The 13237-nt window shown below is 42.4% G+C and overlaps 1 protein-coding gene and 1 long non-coding RNA gene across 45 annotated transcripts in view; one reads left to right on the top strand and one right to left on the bottom strand.

Moving 5' to 3' along the window:
• The first annotated feature begins 2775 nt into the window (after window positions 1–2775).
• The window catches only part of NEK4 (NIMA related kinase 4), a 71579-nt gene continuing 61117 nt past the window's right edge, over window positions 2776–13237 (top strand). For 34 of the 44 annotated variants that reach the window (XR_013414011.1, XR_013414009.1, XR_013414010.1 and 31 more), the window contains exons 1-6: window positions 2776–3050; window positions 5112–5378; window positions 7008–7205; window positions 7373–7480; window positions 9369–9523; window positions 12352–12493. Coding sequence is in view for 32 of the 44 variants with exons in the window: in XM_077993084.1 (XP_077849210.1) it covers window positions 2958–3050; window positions 5112–5378; window positions 7008–7205; window positions 7373–7480; window positions 9369–9523; window positions 12352–12493 (963 nt within the window). In the remaining 12 variants the exon portion in view is untranslated. The remainder of the gene's footprint in view (window positions 3051–5111; window positions 5379–7007; window positions 7206–7372; window positions 7481–9368; window positions 9524–12351; window positions 12494–13237) is intronic. The other 10 variants (XR_013414018.1, XR_013414016.1, XR_013414017.1 and 7 more) reach the window with 1 other exon arrangement.
• On the bottom strand, window positions 11150–12022 carry LOC144339236 (uncharacterized). Its single transcript, XR_013414029.1, has 2 exons — window positions 11890–12022; window positions 11150–11743 (listed from the first exon to the last, which is right to left on the bottom strand). It is a non-coding gene; the product is annotated as an uncharacterized LOC144339236 (long non-coding RNA).

The raw sequence follows: 13237 nt of genomic DNA, 5'->3' as shown, positions 1-13237 counted from the left end.
GAATACAGTTCAGTGGCTTCGGTACGCTCATGTTGTGCAGCCATCACCACCATCCATCTCCAGGACTTTTTCATTTTCCCCAGCTAAAACTCTGCACCCATTAAACACTACCCACCAACTCCCTCCTCTCCCCAACCACTGGCAACCACCATTCTACTTTCTGAATCTGTGATTTTGACTACTACAGGTACCTTACATAAGTGAAATCATACTTTTGTCCTCTTGTGACTGCCTTATTTTATTTAGCATAATGTCCTCAAGGGTCATCCATGTTGTAGCACGTCAGAACATCCTTCCTTTTTAAAAATTTATTTATTTTGAGACAGAGTCTCACTCCGTCACTCAGGCTGGAGTGTAGTGCCAGGATCATGGCTCACTGCAGCCTCAACCTCTGGGACTCAACTGATTCTCCCACCTCAGCCTCCCAGGTAGCTGGGACTACAGGCATGCACCACCACACCCAGCTAATTTTTATAATTTTTTGTACAGAAGGGGGTCTCACTGTGTTGCTTAGACTGGTTTCAAGTGATCCTCCCACCTTGGCCTCCCAAAGTGCTGGGATTAGGTGTGAGTCATAGTGTGCCGCCTCTAGAGCACTAACTTTAAAAAGCTTACAATTACAAATCCTTCTTCTGTCCCTCTGAGATATATACCTATGTATTTCCTACATCCTAGGAATGTCTTTCTCAAGGACCTAAAATCCATTCCTTTGAAATGTAATCATCAGAAAGGTAGGGCTCATGTCTCCCAGTCTATGTGGGAGAATAGAATCCTGACTTCCCTGATTGCCAGCTAGCAGACACAGTTGGCCTAATCACATTTACGCTAACCAATCCTTTTAATTTTTCACTTCCCAGACTCTAAGTGAGCCCCTGCTTGCTCCCCTGCCTACTCCCTTATTCTTCCTTTGGAATGCCCAATCACCTCTGCACAAATAGAATGGAGTTCAGCTCTTTCCCCTACCGCCAGTAGTTACTGAATAAAATCTATTTTCACCGTTTTAATGCTTGGCTTTGTTTACGTCTCGCTCTGTCGCCCAGGCTGGAGTGCAGTGGCATGATCTCGGCTCACTGCAAGCTCCGCCTCCTGGGTGCACGCCATTCTCCCGCCTCAGCCTTCTGAGTAGCTGGGACTACAGGTGTGCAGCACCACGCCCGGCTAATTTTTTGTATTTTTAGTAGAGATGGGGTTTCACTGTGTTAACTAGGATGGTCTTGATCTCCTGACCTCGTGATCCGCCTACCTTGACCTCCCAAAGTGCTGGGATTACAGGCATGAGCCACCACGCCCGGCCTGTTTATCTTTAATAATATCATTAACTAGAGTTCAATCTTTATTTATGGTTCTTTTTGTTTGGTTTTCTAGTGAAGATGAAATTTGCTTTGAGGGAAAATGTGCAAATATTAAATTTAGCATTAGATAATTTTGACAAATCCATACACCCAAATCTCCTATCAAGATATAGATCAAGGATGAGGAGAAATTTGAACCCTTGTGGATTGCTGATGGGAATGTAAAACGGTTCAACTTGCTGTGGAAAATGGTGTGGTGGTTTCTCAGTACATTAAACTAGAATTAGCATATGATCCAGCAATTTCACTTCTGAGTGTATACCCAAATGAATTAAAAAGAAAGCAGGGATTCAAACAGATATTAGTACACCCATGTTTATAGCAGAATTATTCACAATAGTTAAAAGATGGAAGCTATCCGTGTCCATGACTGCATGAATGGATAAACAAATTGTGGTGTATATATATACAATGGAATATTATTTGGCCATAAAAAGGAAAGACGCCAGGCACAATGGCACACATATCGGCATTTTGGGAGGCCACTGTGGGCGAACTGCTTGAGCCCGGGAGTTCAAGACCAGTCTGGGGAACTTAGTGAGACCCTGTCTCTGAAAAAAATAAAATAGAATTAGCCAGGCATGGAGGTGTGTGCCTGTAGTTGGAAGGATGGCTTGAGCCCAGGAGGTCTAAGCAGCAGTGAGCACCATTGCACCACTGCACTCCAACCTGGGTGACAGGGCCAGACGCTGTCTCAAAAAAAAAAAAAAAAAAAAAAAGAAGCGGTCTAGAAAAGGGAGGCATTGGCTGGAACAAATGGTGAATTCTTTTGGCACCCCTGAGCTTTCTTGGGCAGACATTTTAAAGGGGCCTAGGTCCACCTAGAGATCCGCCCTTAGGCTATTAACTTAGCATAACGCCATGCTAGAGTTTAGTCAGGTCTCTTAGTGCAGTGGTTAGGGCAGTCGTTAACTGCTGAGGAGTCTTTGTAGTTCTCAATTAGCAGGCGAAAGTTTTTAGGGATGAAAGGTACTGATATCTCCAATTTACTTTGAATGTATCAAAAAATAGGATGGATTGCTGGATGCAGAGACGGCATGTGATAAAGCGGATACAGCAAATGTTACTGGTACAGTCTGTCACCAATCATTAGAACATGAGCTCCAGGAGGGAAGGGGCTTTGTCGGCCTGGCACATAGGCAGTCAATAAATATTCGTAGAATGAACGAACAATACTTGTAACGGGCTTAGGACAAACAAGTGCACAATAAGAGGAAGCTTTCCCCGACTCTGCCGTGGCGGGGACCCGGACGGTGGAACCGACGAACAGATAGCGCGCGGGGCCTGGAGAGGTCGCTCTGGCCTCCTGGAGCCTCTGCTCTATGGCGGGTCCTCCCGGGGCTGCGGAACCTCTCTGGCCGCTCGTGGCGTCCGCTCTATGGCCGTCCTTTGGGGACGCAGGAGCATGCGCAGGACTGCTCCCGGCCCGGATCGCTATGGCAGCGGCGTCGTCGTGGGCTGGGACCCTGCGATCCCGCCCGGGCCTGGCTGCCTCAACAGCCGCCCCCACTGCACACTTTAGGGCATGAACCGAGCCTCCTGCTGCCGCCCGCTGCCCTACCCGCCGCTGCCGCCGCATCCCGACTCTGGGCCAGCGCTGGGAACATGCCCCTGGCCGCCTACTGCTACCTGCGGGTCGTGGGCAAGGGGAGCTACGGAGAGGTGACGCTTGTGAAGCACCGGCGGGACGGCAAGCAGGTCTGCAGGGGTGAGGCCCGGCAAGGGCCGGGGGCGGGCAGAGGTGCGCCGAGGGCGCCTACCGGTAGATTAGATCGGGAGTGGTCGCAAGGGGTTCATCTCGGATGGCATTTCCTCAGGGAGATGGTCCCAGACCAAGATGAGGCCAGGCCTCCCTGTAATATGCGCCCAGAACTTCCTCTACTTCTTTGTTGTATTACTTTTTTTCCTTTTAATTTTCATTTTCTTTAATTACGATTCTTCGTTTTATGAAAAATTTTCAGTCTCTGCATATCTATTTCTTTGTTGTATTAATTGACATGCTTGATCTACACACCTTTCTCCCACCCCCGACAATCTCATGAGAGCAGGTATCATGCATTCCCAGGACTTAACACAGCGCCTAGCAAGCATTATTCCTTGCATAATGGGCCTCAAAGGTCTCTACTGTAGACTGCTGGACTCACTTAAAACTCGGACTCATTTTCTTCCCGCTAAACCTTATTTCATGTCTTCCGTTTCAGTGAATAGCGACACCAACCCACCAGTTGCCCAAGTCGGACACCTGAAGTCATTTTTAAGCCTCCCCACGCACCCCAACACTGATTATATTTATCTATCACTAAGACAGTAGGCCTCTTCTCATCTCTATTGGTACCACCCTAATCCAGGACACCTTGTTTTCTCTAGCTAGGCTATGGCCACAGTTTCCCAACTGGTCGCCGCTACTTGACTTGCTTTTCTCCAATCCATCACTTTCATTGCAGCCTTAGTGATCCTTCTAAAATTTAAATCTGATGTCACTCCTCCTTTCTTTAAAACACTTTATCCCATTACCCTCAGGATAATGAACCAATTCTTCAATGTGGTATATTAATAGGGTGACAATATAATGTATTGTACAAACTGGGACAATTTTGAAACTGAAAGGAGGCACTATCAATAGTTACACCAGGACAACAGGACTGCTCCAGCCAAGCTGAGAGGAGATGTCCCCGCTAAATATAGGGCCCAATTGCCTGTTCTTCCTTGTCTCTGGTGCTAGTTGCTTTGCTGGAACACAAGCTCATGCATAAGAGATTTATTCAGTAGGCATTGGGGGAATCATTGGATTTTGGGGCTGATAATAGGGAACTAGCAATAGCTAGTTATTTGAGCTTTAGTTTACACTTCACAAAACACATTTATGTATGTGTTGAAGAAATGAATTGTATGGTCTTTGAAATGATTGAGGGCAATGTATTAGGTGTTAGAGGCTATTGATTTCTTTTAAGTGAATAATTTTCTATGCTGAAGATCAGTGACTATTAAACTTATGGGGCCATGGATCCCTTTGAGTATCTAATGTAATCCATGGACTATTCTGTCTGCAAATGTATATTCAAGCCATATTTTATGCACCTTTTTGGGAGAGTTTAGATGTTAAGAAATTTCTTTTTTTTTTTTTTTTTAAATTTTTTTGAGACAGAGTCTTGCTCTGCCTCCCAGGCTGGAGTGCAGTGGTGCAATCTTAGCTCACTGCTGCAATTTCTGCATCCCACGTTCAAGCGATTCTCCTGTGTCAGCCTTCCGAGTTGCTGAGACTACAGGTACACACCACCACGCCGGGCTAATTTTTGTATTTTTAGTAGAGACGGGTTTCACCGTGTTGACCAGGCTGGTCTTGAACTCCTGACCTCAGGTGATCCACTCACCTTGCCCTCCCAAAGTGCTGGAATTACAGTCGTGAGCCATTGTGTACGGCCAGACATTAAGAAATTGCTAACACAGGTTTTATAATTGATCCAATAGTATGTTATCTTGAACTCACTTTTTTTAGTCATTAATGAAATTGTGAAATGCAGATGGAAAGGTAATTTTTTTGTGGCCTTACAGTGCTACAAATCTAACTTATAAGAAGTATCATTAATAATAGCAAATATTTTCCCTGATTTTGTACTTGGTGAAAAACAAAATGAATAGGTTATCTGACAGGCTCTACAAGGTTGGTTTTGAGGATATTCTTGAGAGCCCTTAGATAACTCTGAGGCCACAAATCTTGTGTTTATTTGCACGTTGTAAAAATACATGTTTTGTTTTTAGTATGTCATCAAAAAACTGAACCTCCGAAATGCCTCTAGCCGAGAGCGGCGAGCTGCTGAACAGGAAGCCCAGCTCTTGTCTCAGTTGAAGCATCCCAACATTGTCACCTACAAGGAGTCATGGGAAGGAGGAGATGGTCTGCTCTACATCGTCATGGGCTTCTGTGAAGGAGGTGATCTGTACCGAAAGCTTAAGGAGCAGAAAGGGCAGCTTCTGCCTGAGAATCAGGTGGTAGAGTGGTTTGTACAGATCGCCATGGCTTTGCAGGTACTGTGTAGACTAATAGCATCCTAGCTTATTCCCAGATGACAAGAAGATGGCAGGTGTATTTTAGGAAAATTTTTCTTCAGATACTTACATATGGAAATGTATTTTTTGGAAAATTCATTTGTGAAGTTGACCCAGTCACTCTTGCTGTAGCATTGGAACTTTTCTAAGCAACTGATACCTATATTAAAATAGACCTAGATTTCATATCTAATTGCAGGGGAAGCCCACTCATTTAATATTTATAGCAAAGTCAATTTTAAGGACCCTGAGGCAACCAAGAGCAAAGAGTGACTATGTTTGTTATCCATTGGTCAGTTGTGTCATGCTGAAAGGTAGCTAGGCTAATTGATATGCCCAAGTGATTTCATCTGTCACCCTGCTGGGGTACAGTAGATGGAAATGCAAAATAAGTTTTCTTTTTTTTTATTTTTTAGAATTGGGCAGCACTTCATTCTATAAGATGGAATAAGTGTTCCTACAAGTTTGTGTTTTAATATGCATGTAACTCAAAAGCAAGACTGTTTATGAAATATTATTTTGGAACTGGGTAGACTTGTCCAGAATTAAGTGACCATGTTTAAATTCTGAGATACTTCCTCTAAATAAAAATGCTCTTGCTATACTTGAAAATATTATTAAGCTGAGGATTTCATGTGTCTGACTTTGTATAAGTTGCCTACCTTCAGTGGGAGTTTGTAAGCATTTTTTTTTGAGACAGAGTGTCACTGTCGCCCAGATTCAAGTGCAATGGCTCAATCATGGCTTGTTCCAACCTCCCGCTCCTGGGTTCAAGATTCTCATGCTGGCCGGGCGCGGTGGCTCAAGCCTGTAATCCCAGCACTTTGGGAGGCCGAGACGGGCGGATCACGAGGTCAGGAGATCGAGACCATCCTGGCTAACACGGTGAAACCCCGTCTCTACTAAAAAATACAAAAAACTAGCTGGGCGCGGTGGCAGGCGCCTGTAGTCCCAACTGCTCGGGAGGCTGAGGCAGGAGAATGGCGTAAACCCGGGAGGCGGAACTTGCAGTGAGCTGAGATCCGGCCACTGCACTCCAGCCTGGGCGGTAGAGCAAGACTCCGTCTCAAAAAAAAAAAAAAAAAAAAAAAAAAAGATTCTCATGCTTCAGCCTCCCAAGTAGCTGGGATTATAGGCATGCATCACCATGCCCAGCTAATTTTTGTATTTCTTTAGTAGAGATGAGGTTTTGCCATGTTGGCCAGGCTGGTCTTGAACTCCTGGCCTCAAGTGATCTGCCCACCTCAGCCTCCCAAACTGCTGAACAATGCGCCTGGCCTGTAAACATATTTTTAAACTGGATTCATGTAGTCCCAAAATGTATTAATTGTCAAGCTACCAGAGAACAGTTTTGATGTGTACTGGGTAAGTCAATGCATGGAACTTAATTTTCTCATTTGAAATATTGTAAATTAGACCTTTTATTTAGAGATTATAAAGCAATGATGTTTGGTAGGTATTTGTTTGTTGAATAAGGAATTGTATGGTTGGTTACTCTTTATGGTCAAAGACTGTAACTCATGCCATTGCTGATGGTATATAATAGGCCAGGAATAAATACATAATTGAGTCTATTTATATGTAATAAAATCTTGTTTCTTTCCTCAGTATTTACATGAAAAACACATCCTTCATCGAGATCTGAAAACTCAAAATGTCTTCCTAACAAGAACAAACATCATCAAAGTGGGGGACCTAGGAATTGCCCGAGTGTTAGAGAACCACTGTGACATGGCTAGCACACTCATTGGCACACCCTACTACATGAGCCCTGAATTGTTCTCAAACAAACCCTACAACTATAAGGTAGAATTGGGCTCTGTATGCTGGCTTACCTAGTACTCGTAATTTCAGAAGTTAGTTAAGTCAGATAATTATGAATTGGTTTAAGGAAAATGTTTTCTTTTTTTAAAGGGGAAAAAATGTAAATAAGCTATTCTGACATTTAACCATTTACTGTTTTTATTTTCTAGTCTGATGTTTGGGCTCTAGGATGCTGTGTCTATGAAATGGCTACCCTGAAGCATGCTTTCAATGCAAAAGATATGAATTCTTTAGTTTATCGGATTATTGAAGGAAAGGTAAAGAATAATCTAGAACTAATTGACCAGTATTTCTATAGTGCAGCTTTATAAATAGCTACTAGCAAAATCATTGATGATTTTGATGAGTCAGTGAGTAATTATTGATATTGGGTTGATAGTTAACAATGGTGGGTCCCCTCTGTGGGGAAGGTCAGACTAGAGGGAAAGGGATTGATGGATCATTTCTTAATATTAATCTGTAAGATGGCTTAATGGCTGAAAAGAATTGGCTTTTTGAAAACCTATGCCTATAGTCATAGGATGTGCAGATGCCCTGAGAGGCTATTTATCTCTTCTTCTAAGCAGCCTATGATTGAATGAGCTACATTTAAAATGAGTTTACTCTGTTTGAACTTGTTGTTCCTTTGATAATCATCACAATAATCAATAACTAGTTAAGAACCACAGAAAGCATTGTGTCTGATATAGACTCCAGAGTGACCGACTTTGTATGTTCCATGAGGCTAGTTGCCCTTTATAGTGTCAGGCATCCGTGTACTGTTAAGGGATTTTTTTTTTTTTTTGAGATGGAGTTTTGCTCTTGTCTCCTAGGCTGGAGTGCAATGGCATGATCTCAGCTCACAGCAACCTCTACCTCCTGGGTTCAAGTGATTCTCGTGCCTTAGCTTACCAAGTAGCTGGGATTACAGGCACGTGTCACCATGCCCAGCTAATTTTTATATTTTTAGTACAGATGGTGTTTTACCATGTTGGCCAGGCTGGTCTCGAACCTCAGGTGACGTGCCCGCCTCAGCCTCCCAAAATGCTGGGATTGCAGGTGTGAGCCACCGCGCCTGGCCAATGTACTGTTAAGTTTTAAAGGCCATGAATCACCTATTGATTTTAATACTATCCCACAACTCATTTAATTTTTCAATTTGAAACATATTGAAAAACATACACAAAAGTAAAATTTTCCCATAATGCCACTACTTAAGAATCAAACAAGAAGGGAGTGAAATTCTCTTCTCCTACTATTCCCATTCCCTGGAAGATGACCATTGCTAGCAATTTGGTACATGGCCTTTCTGTTTTTTTCCTGCCTTTATACAGACATAACTCTGTGTGTGTGTGTGCATGTGTACACGTACACCCACAGATTCTTAAACTGAAATGGAATCAGGCTGTTTGCATGGTACATAACTTGTTTTTTTGACTTAATACATGAGGGACATCTTTCCAAGTTGGTACCTGCAAGTCTTGGTTTTTTGTTTTTTTTTTTTTTTAGATGGAGTCTCACTCTGTCACCCAGGCTGGAGTGCAGTGGTGCGATCTCGGCTCACTGCAAGCTCCGCCTCCTGGGTTCACACCATTCTCCTGCCTCAGCCTCCCAAGTAGCTGGGACTACAGGTGCCCGCCACCATGCCCAGCTAATTTTTTGTATTTTTAGTAGAGACAGAGTTTCACTGTGTTAGCCAGGATGGTCTCGATCTCCTGACCTCATGATCCACCCGCCTGGCCTCCCAAAGTGCTGGGATTACAGGCATGAGCCACTGTGACTGGCTTCTTCTTCTTTATAAGAAGAATGTATGATAATTTATTCCACAGATCCACTATGGGACATTTATGTTTCCAGTTGTTTACTACTGCAAGAACAGTACTGCATTGAACATCCTGATACATAAGTCTTTAGGAAACTCATACTCTTATTTCTGAATGAGAGTGTCATCAGATGGGACTGCTGGGTTGAAGGATATACTTTTATAATTTTACAACTTGTTATCTTACAACTGGGATACCAGTACACTTCCTGTAGACTAACATACTGATTGTTTTCTGCTTATGTGGATATATGACTATAAATAAATATTGGGAAACCTCTATCAGCTTTTACTTTGTTTCACAAGACCATTAGTCATAATTACAGTATTATTTTTCTTTGTAGCTGCCACCAATGCCAAGGGATTACAGCCCAGAGTTGGCAGAACTGATAAGAACAATGCTGAGTAAAAGGCCTGAAGAAAGGCCGTCTGTGAGGAGCATCCTGAGGCAGCCTTATATAAAGCGGCAAATCTCCTTCTTTTTGGAGGCCACAAAGATGTAAGCTACTTCCCTTGCAAATAGCTGGGCTAAATAGATGGGGTAAAAGAGGGTGGCTTCTATAATATTCATATGCAAGAATTAATGGTGGGTTCTTTTTTTAAAACAAGAAATAAAATGGCCTGATTACATATGTAGAGGAAGCAAGATTCTACCCTCTTAGGGTTTTTTGGCTGAGTTTGAGAATTAAACTTACAATTTAACAGGAGAAAAGTATATAGATTTATTTAATACCTGAATAAGTTTTATGTGACACAGGAGCCCTCATAAGGAAATGAAGACCCAAAGAAGTGGCAAAACCTAAATGCTTTTGTGCTTGATTCAACAAAGAGAGGGAATTGTGGAAAAGTAAACTATGTGGAGAGGAAGATAAGAATTATTTTAATAAGGTCTGTTTATAGAATTCTCTTAGTTCAGCTTTCCATTCTTAATAATAAGAATGTTACTTTCCTTCTGATACAGGGAGGACATATTTCATATGGGAGTTTTATCTTCTGCTTTCTGGAAGAAAAAGGGAAGGTCAGAGTATCCTTCTTGCACCTACTTTTTTTTTTTTGAGATGGAGTCTTGCTGTGTCACCCAGGCTGGAGTGCAGTGGCATGATCTCAGCTCACTGCAACCTCCGCCTCTCAGGTTCAAGCAGTTCTCCTGCATCAGCCTCCCCAGTAGCTGGGATTATAGGCGCCTGCCACTGTGCCCGGCTAATTTTTGTATTTTTAGTAGATAGAGGGTTTCACCATGTTGGCCAGGCTGGTCTTGAACTCCTGACCTCGTGATCCGCCCGCCTCAGCCTCCCAAAGCTTGCACTTACTTTTTAAAGAACCTTAGCCCAAAATGATCTTTATGCCAAAGTAGCACTTTTGGCATGGCATATTCTCCCAGTCTTCAAATACATGTTGAAATTTGCTTAATTGCTAAAATCAGAAATTTGGAGAACCACTGTCATATTCCTCAGAGGGTTCTAAGACATATAGTGTAAATTGTTTTTAAAAGGACATATGCACTACTCTGGGTTCACTGCCTATGAGTTAGCCCTGTTCTCAAGGAGCAGCCAAATAATAAAAGAGGGCATATGTTTTAGGAATCATATTATAATTAGAGATTATCTAAGAAACCTATATGTCTTACTATGTAATATGGTAATATTTAAAAAGTAGTGCTCACATTTCTGAGAGCTTGCATAAAGTTCCCTCTTCATTCATATAACTTCCCGAGAGAGTTCCTTGCTTTGACTTGCAGGTCCTGCCTTTACTAAACAGGTGTTCCAGGATCTAAGACTTAGGGCTGGACAAAACTATCACAATCTGTTTGGCTTCTCCTCTTGCCTTGTGGCATGTTAAATTTGGAAAGAGAGGTGGCAATGCTACAGATTCCTGAGGGAATAAAGAATAACCATCTTGGCCGGGCGCGGTGGCTCACGCCTGTAATCCCAGCACTTTGGGAGGCCGAGACGGGTGGATCATGAGGTCAGGAGATCGAGACCATCCTGGCTAACACGGTGAAACGCCGTCTCTACTAAAAATACAAAAAATTAACCGGGCGCAGTGGCGGGCGCCTGTAGTCCCAACTACTCGGGAGGCTGAGGCAGGAGAATGGCGTGAACCCGGAAGGCGGAGCTTGCAGTGAGCTGAGATCCGGCCACTGCACTCCAGCCTGGGCGACAGAGCGAGACTTTGTCTCAAAAAAAAAAAAAAAAAATTAAAGAATAACCATCTTTTTGTGTACATTGTCTATATAATTTCCCACCAAGCAGAACTTTGGCCTTCCAGTGCACTGATCTCCATGCTTGTCTTGAATTCTCCAGAGGTTTAGCCCAGTTTTAGAACTGACATGCTAAAATAGTTGGGGATATTATTCCTGTATACATTTATTAAAGTCAGCATTAAGTATACCAATCAGTTTTACTCTCAAAGTTAGCCAAGCAGTTGTGGTATTATTACAAACATGTAAAATTTGAAAATGAAAATTAACCTGGTACTCCCATATGTGAGGCAGTCTCCCACAGAATTTTTATTTTGGAATAATTTTGTATAAACAGAAAAGTTGGAAAGATAGTGTGGAAAGTTCCTGTATACCCCTCATCTAATTTCTTCTGTGATTACTAGATTACATACCCTGATGCATTTGTCAAAACTAAGAAACCAACATTGAAATATTACTATTGACTTGGCCATGCGTGGTGGCTCATGCCTGTAATCCCAGCACTTTGGGAGGCCGAGGCTGGCAGATCACCTGATGTCAGGAGTTTGAGACCAGCCTGGCCAACATGGCGAAACCCCATCTCTACTAAAAAAAAAAATACAAAAAAATTAGCCAGGCGTGGTGGCACACGCCTGTAGCCGCAGCTACTCAGGAGGCTGAGGCACAAGAATTGCTTGAACCCGGGCAGTGGAGGTTGCAATGAGCTGAGATCACGCCACTGCACTCTAGCCTGGGTGACAGAGTGAGACTCTGTCTCAATTAAAAAAAAAAAAAAAAAAAAGAAAGAAAAGTATTACTATTGACTAAATTTCAGACTTTCTTTGGCTTTCACCAGTTTTTTTTCTCTAACATCTCTTTTCTATTCCTGGATCCAATCCAGGATATAGTACATCTAATCAGGGGTCTGTGATCGTTTCTCACTTTCTTTATTTTTTATGACCTTGTTTCTTTCAAAGACTACTGGTAAGGTGTTTTGTAGGATGCCCCTTAGATTTTTAGAAAACTGTTCTCTATAAATGGTCCAGTTCTGTAAGGGAATTCATTGTATACACACACTTCCACCTATACATAAAAACCCATAATCTTCAGTATATTGATAATAACTCTTTCTTTTCTTCTTCATAAAGAAAAACCTCCAAAAGTAACATTAAAAATGGTGACTCTAAATCCAAGCCTTTTGCTACAGTGGTTTCCGGAAAGGCAGAATCAAATCATGAAGTAATCCACCCCCAACCACACTCTTCTAAGGGCTCCCAGACATATATAATGGTATGTTTCTTTTTAAAGGGTATGTGTTTTAGAAACTGCACTTAGAAAAATGGGCCATTTAAGCAAATTATTTTATGTGAAATGATTATGCTTTACTAGAGATTCTGTTGTACAATTAATTCCTTATTGTAAAGAAAGAGTACTGGTTAAGTGATTGATTTAGCTTTATCCAAATTGGGCTGTCAAAATGTTCATGAAATCAGTGCTGTAATAACTTTTAAGAATTTTTTAGGTGAAATTTATGTAACGAAATTAACCATTTTAAAGTAAACAATTAAGGTGGGTGCGGTGGCTCATGCCTGCCATTCTAGCACTCTGGGAGGCCGAGGCTGGCAGATCACCTGAGGTCAGGAGTTCAAGACCAGCCTGGCCAACATGGAGAAACCCCATCTCTACTAAAAATACAAAAATTAGCCAACTGTGGTGGCGTGTGCCTGTAGTCCTAGCTACTCAGGAGGCTGAGGGAGGAGAATAGCTTGAACCTGGGAGGCGGAGGTTGCAGTGAGCCAAGATTGTACCACTGTACTCCAACCTAGGTGACAGAATGAGACACTGTTTCAAAAATAAAAATAAATAATTAAATAAAGTGATCAATTAAGTGTGGCCAGTACATTCACAGTGTAGTGCAACCATCACTTCTATGTAGTTCCAAAACATTTTTATCACCCCAAAGGAAATCTCTTCCTCATTAAGCAGTCACTCCCTATTTTGTCCTTCACCTAGCCTCTGGCAACCACCAATGTG

Source organism: Macaca mulatta, chromosome 2 (genome assembly GCF_049350105.2).
Source record: "Macaca mulatta isolate MMU2019108-1 chromosome 2, T2T-MMU8v2.0, whole genome shotgun sequence".
NCBI classification, from domain to species: domain Eukaryota; kingdom Metazoa; phylum Chordata; class Mammalia; order Primates; family Cercopithecidae; genus Macaca; species Macaca mulatta.
This window is presented reverse-complemented; position numbering and strand designations above follow the sequence as displayed.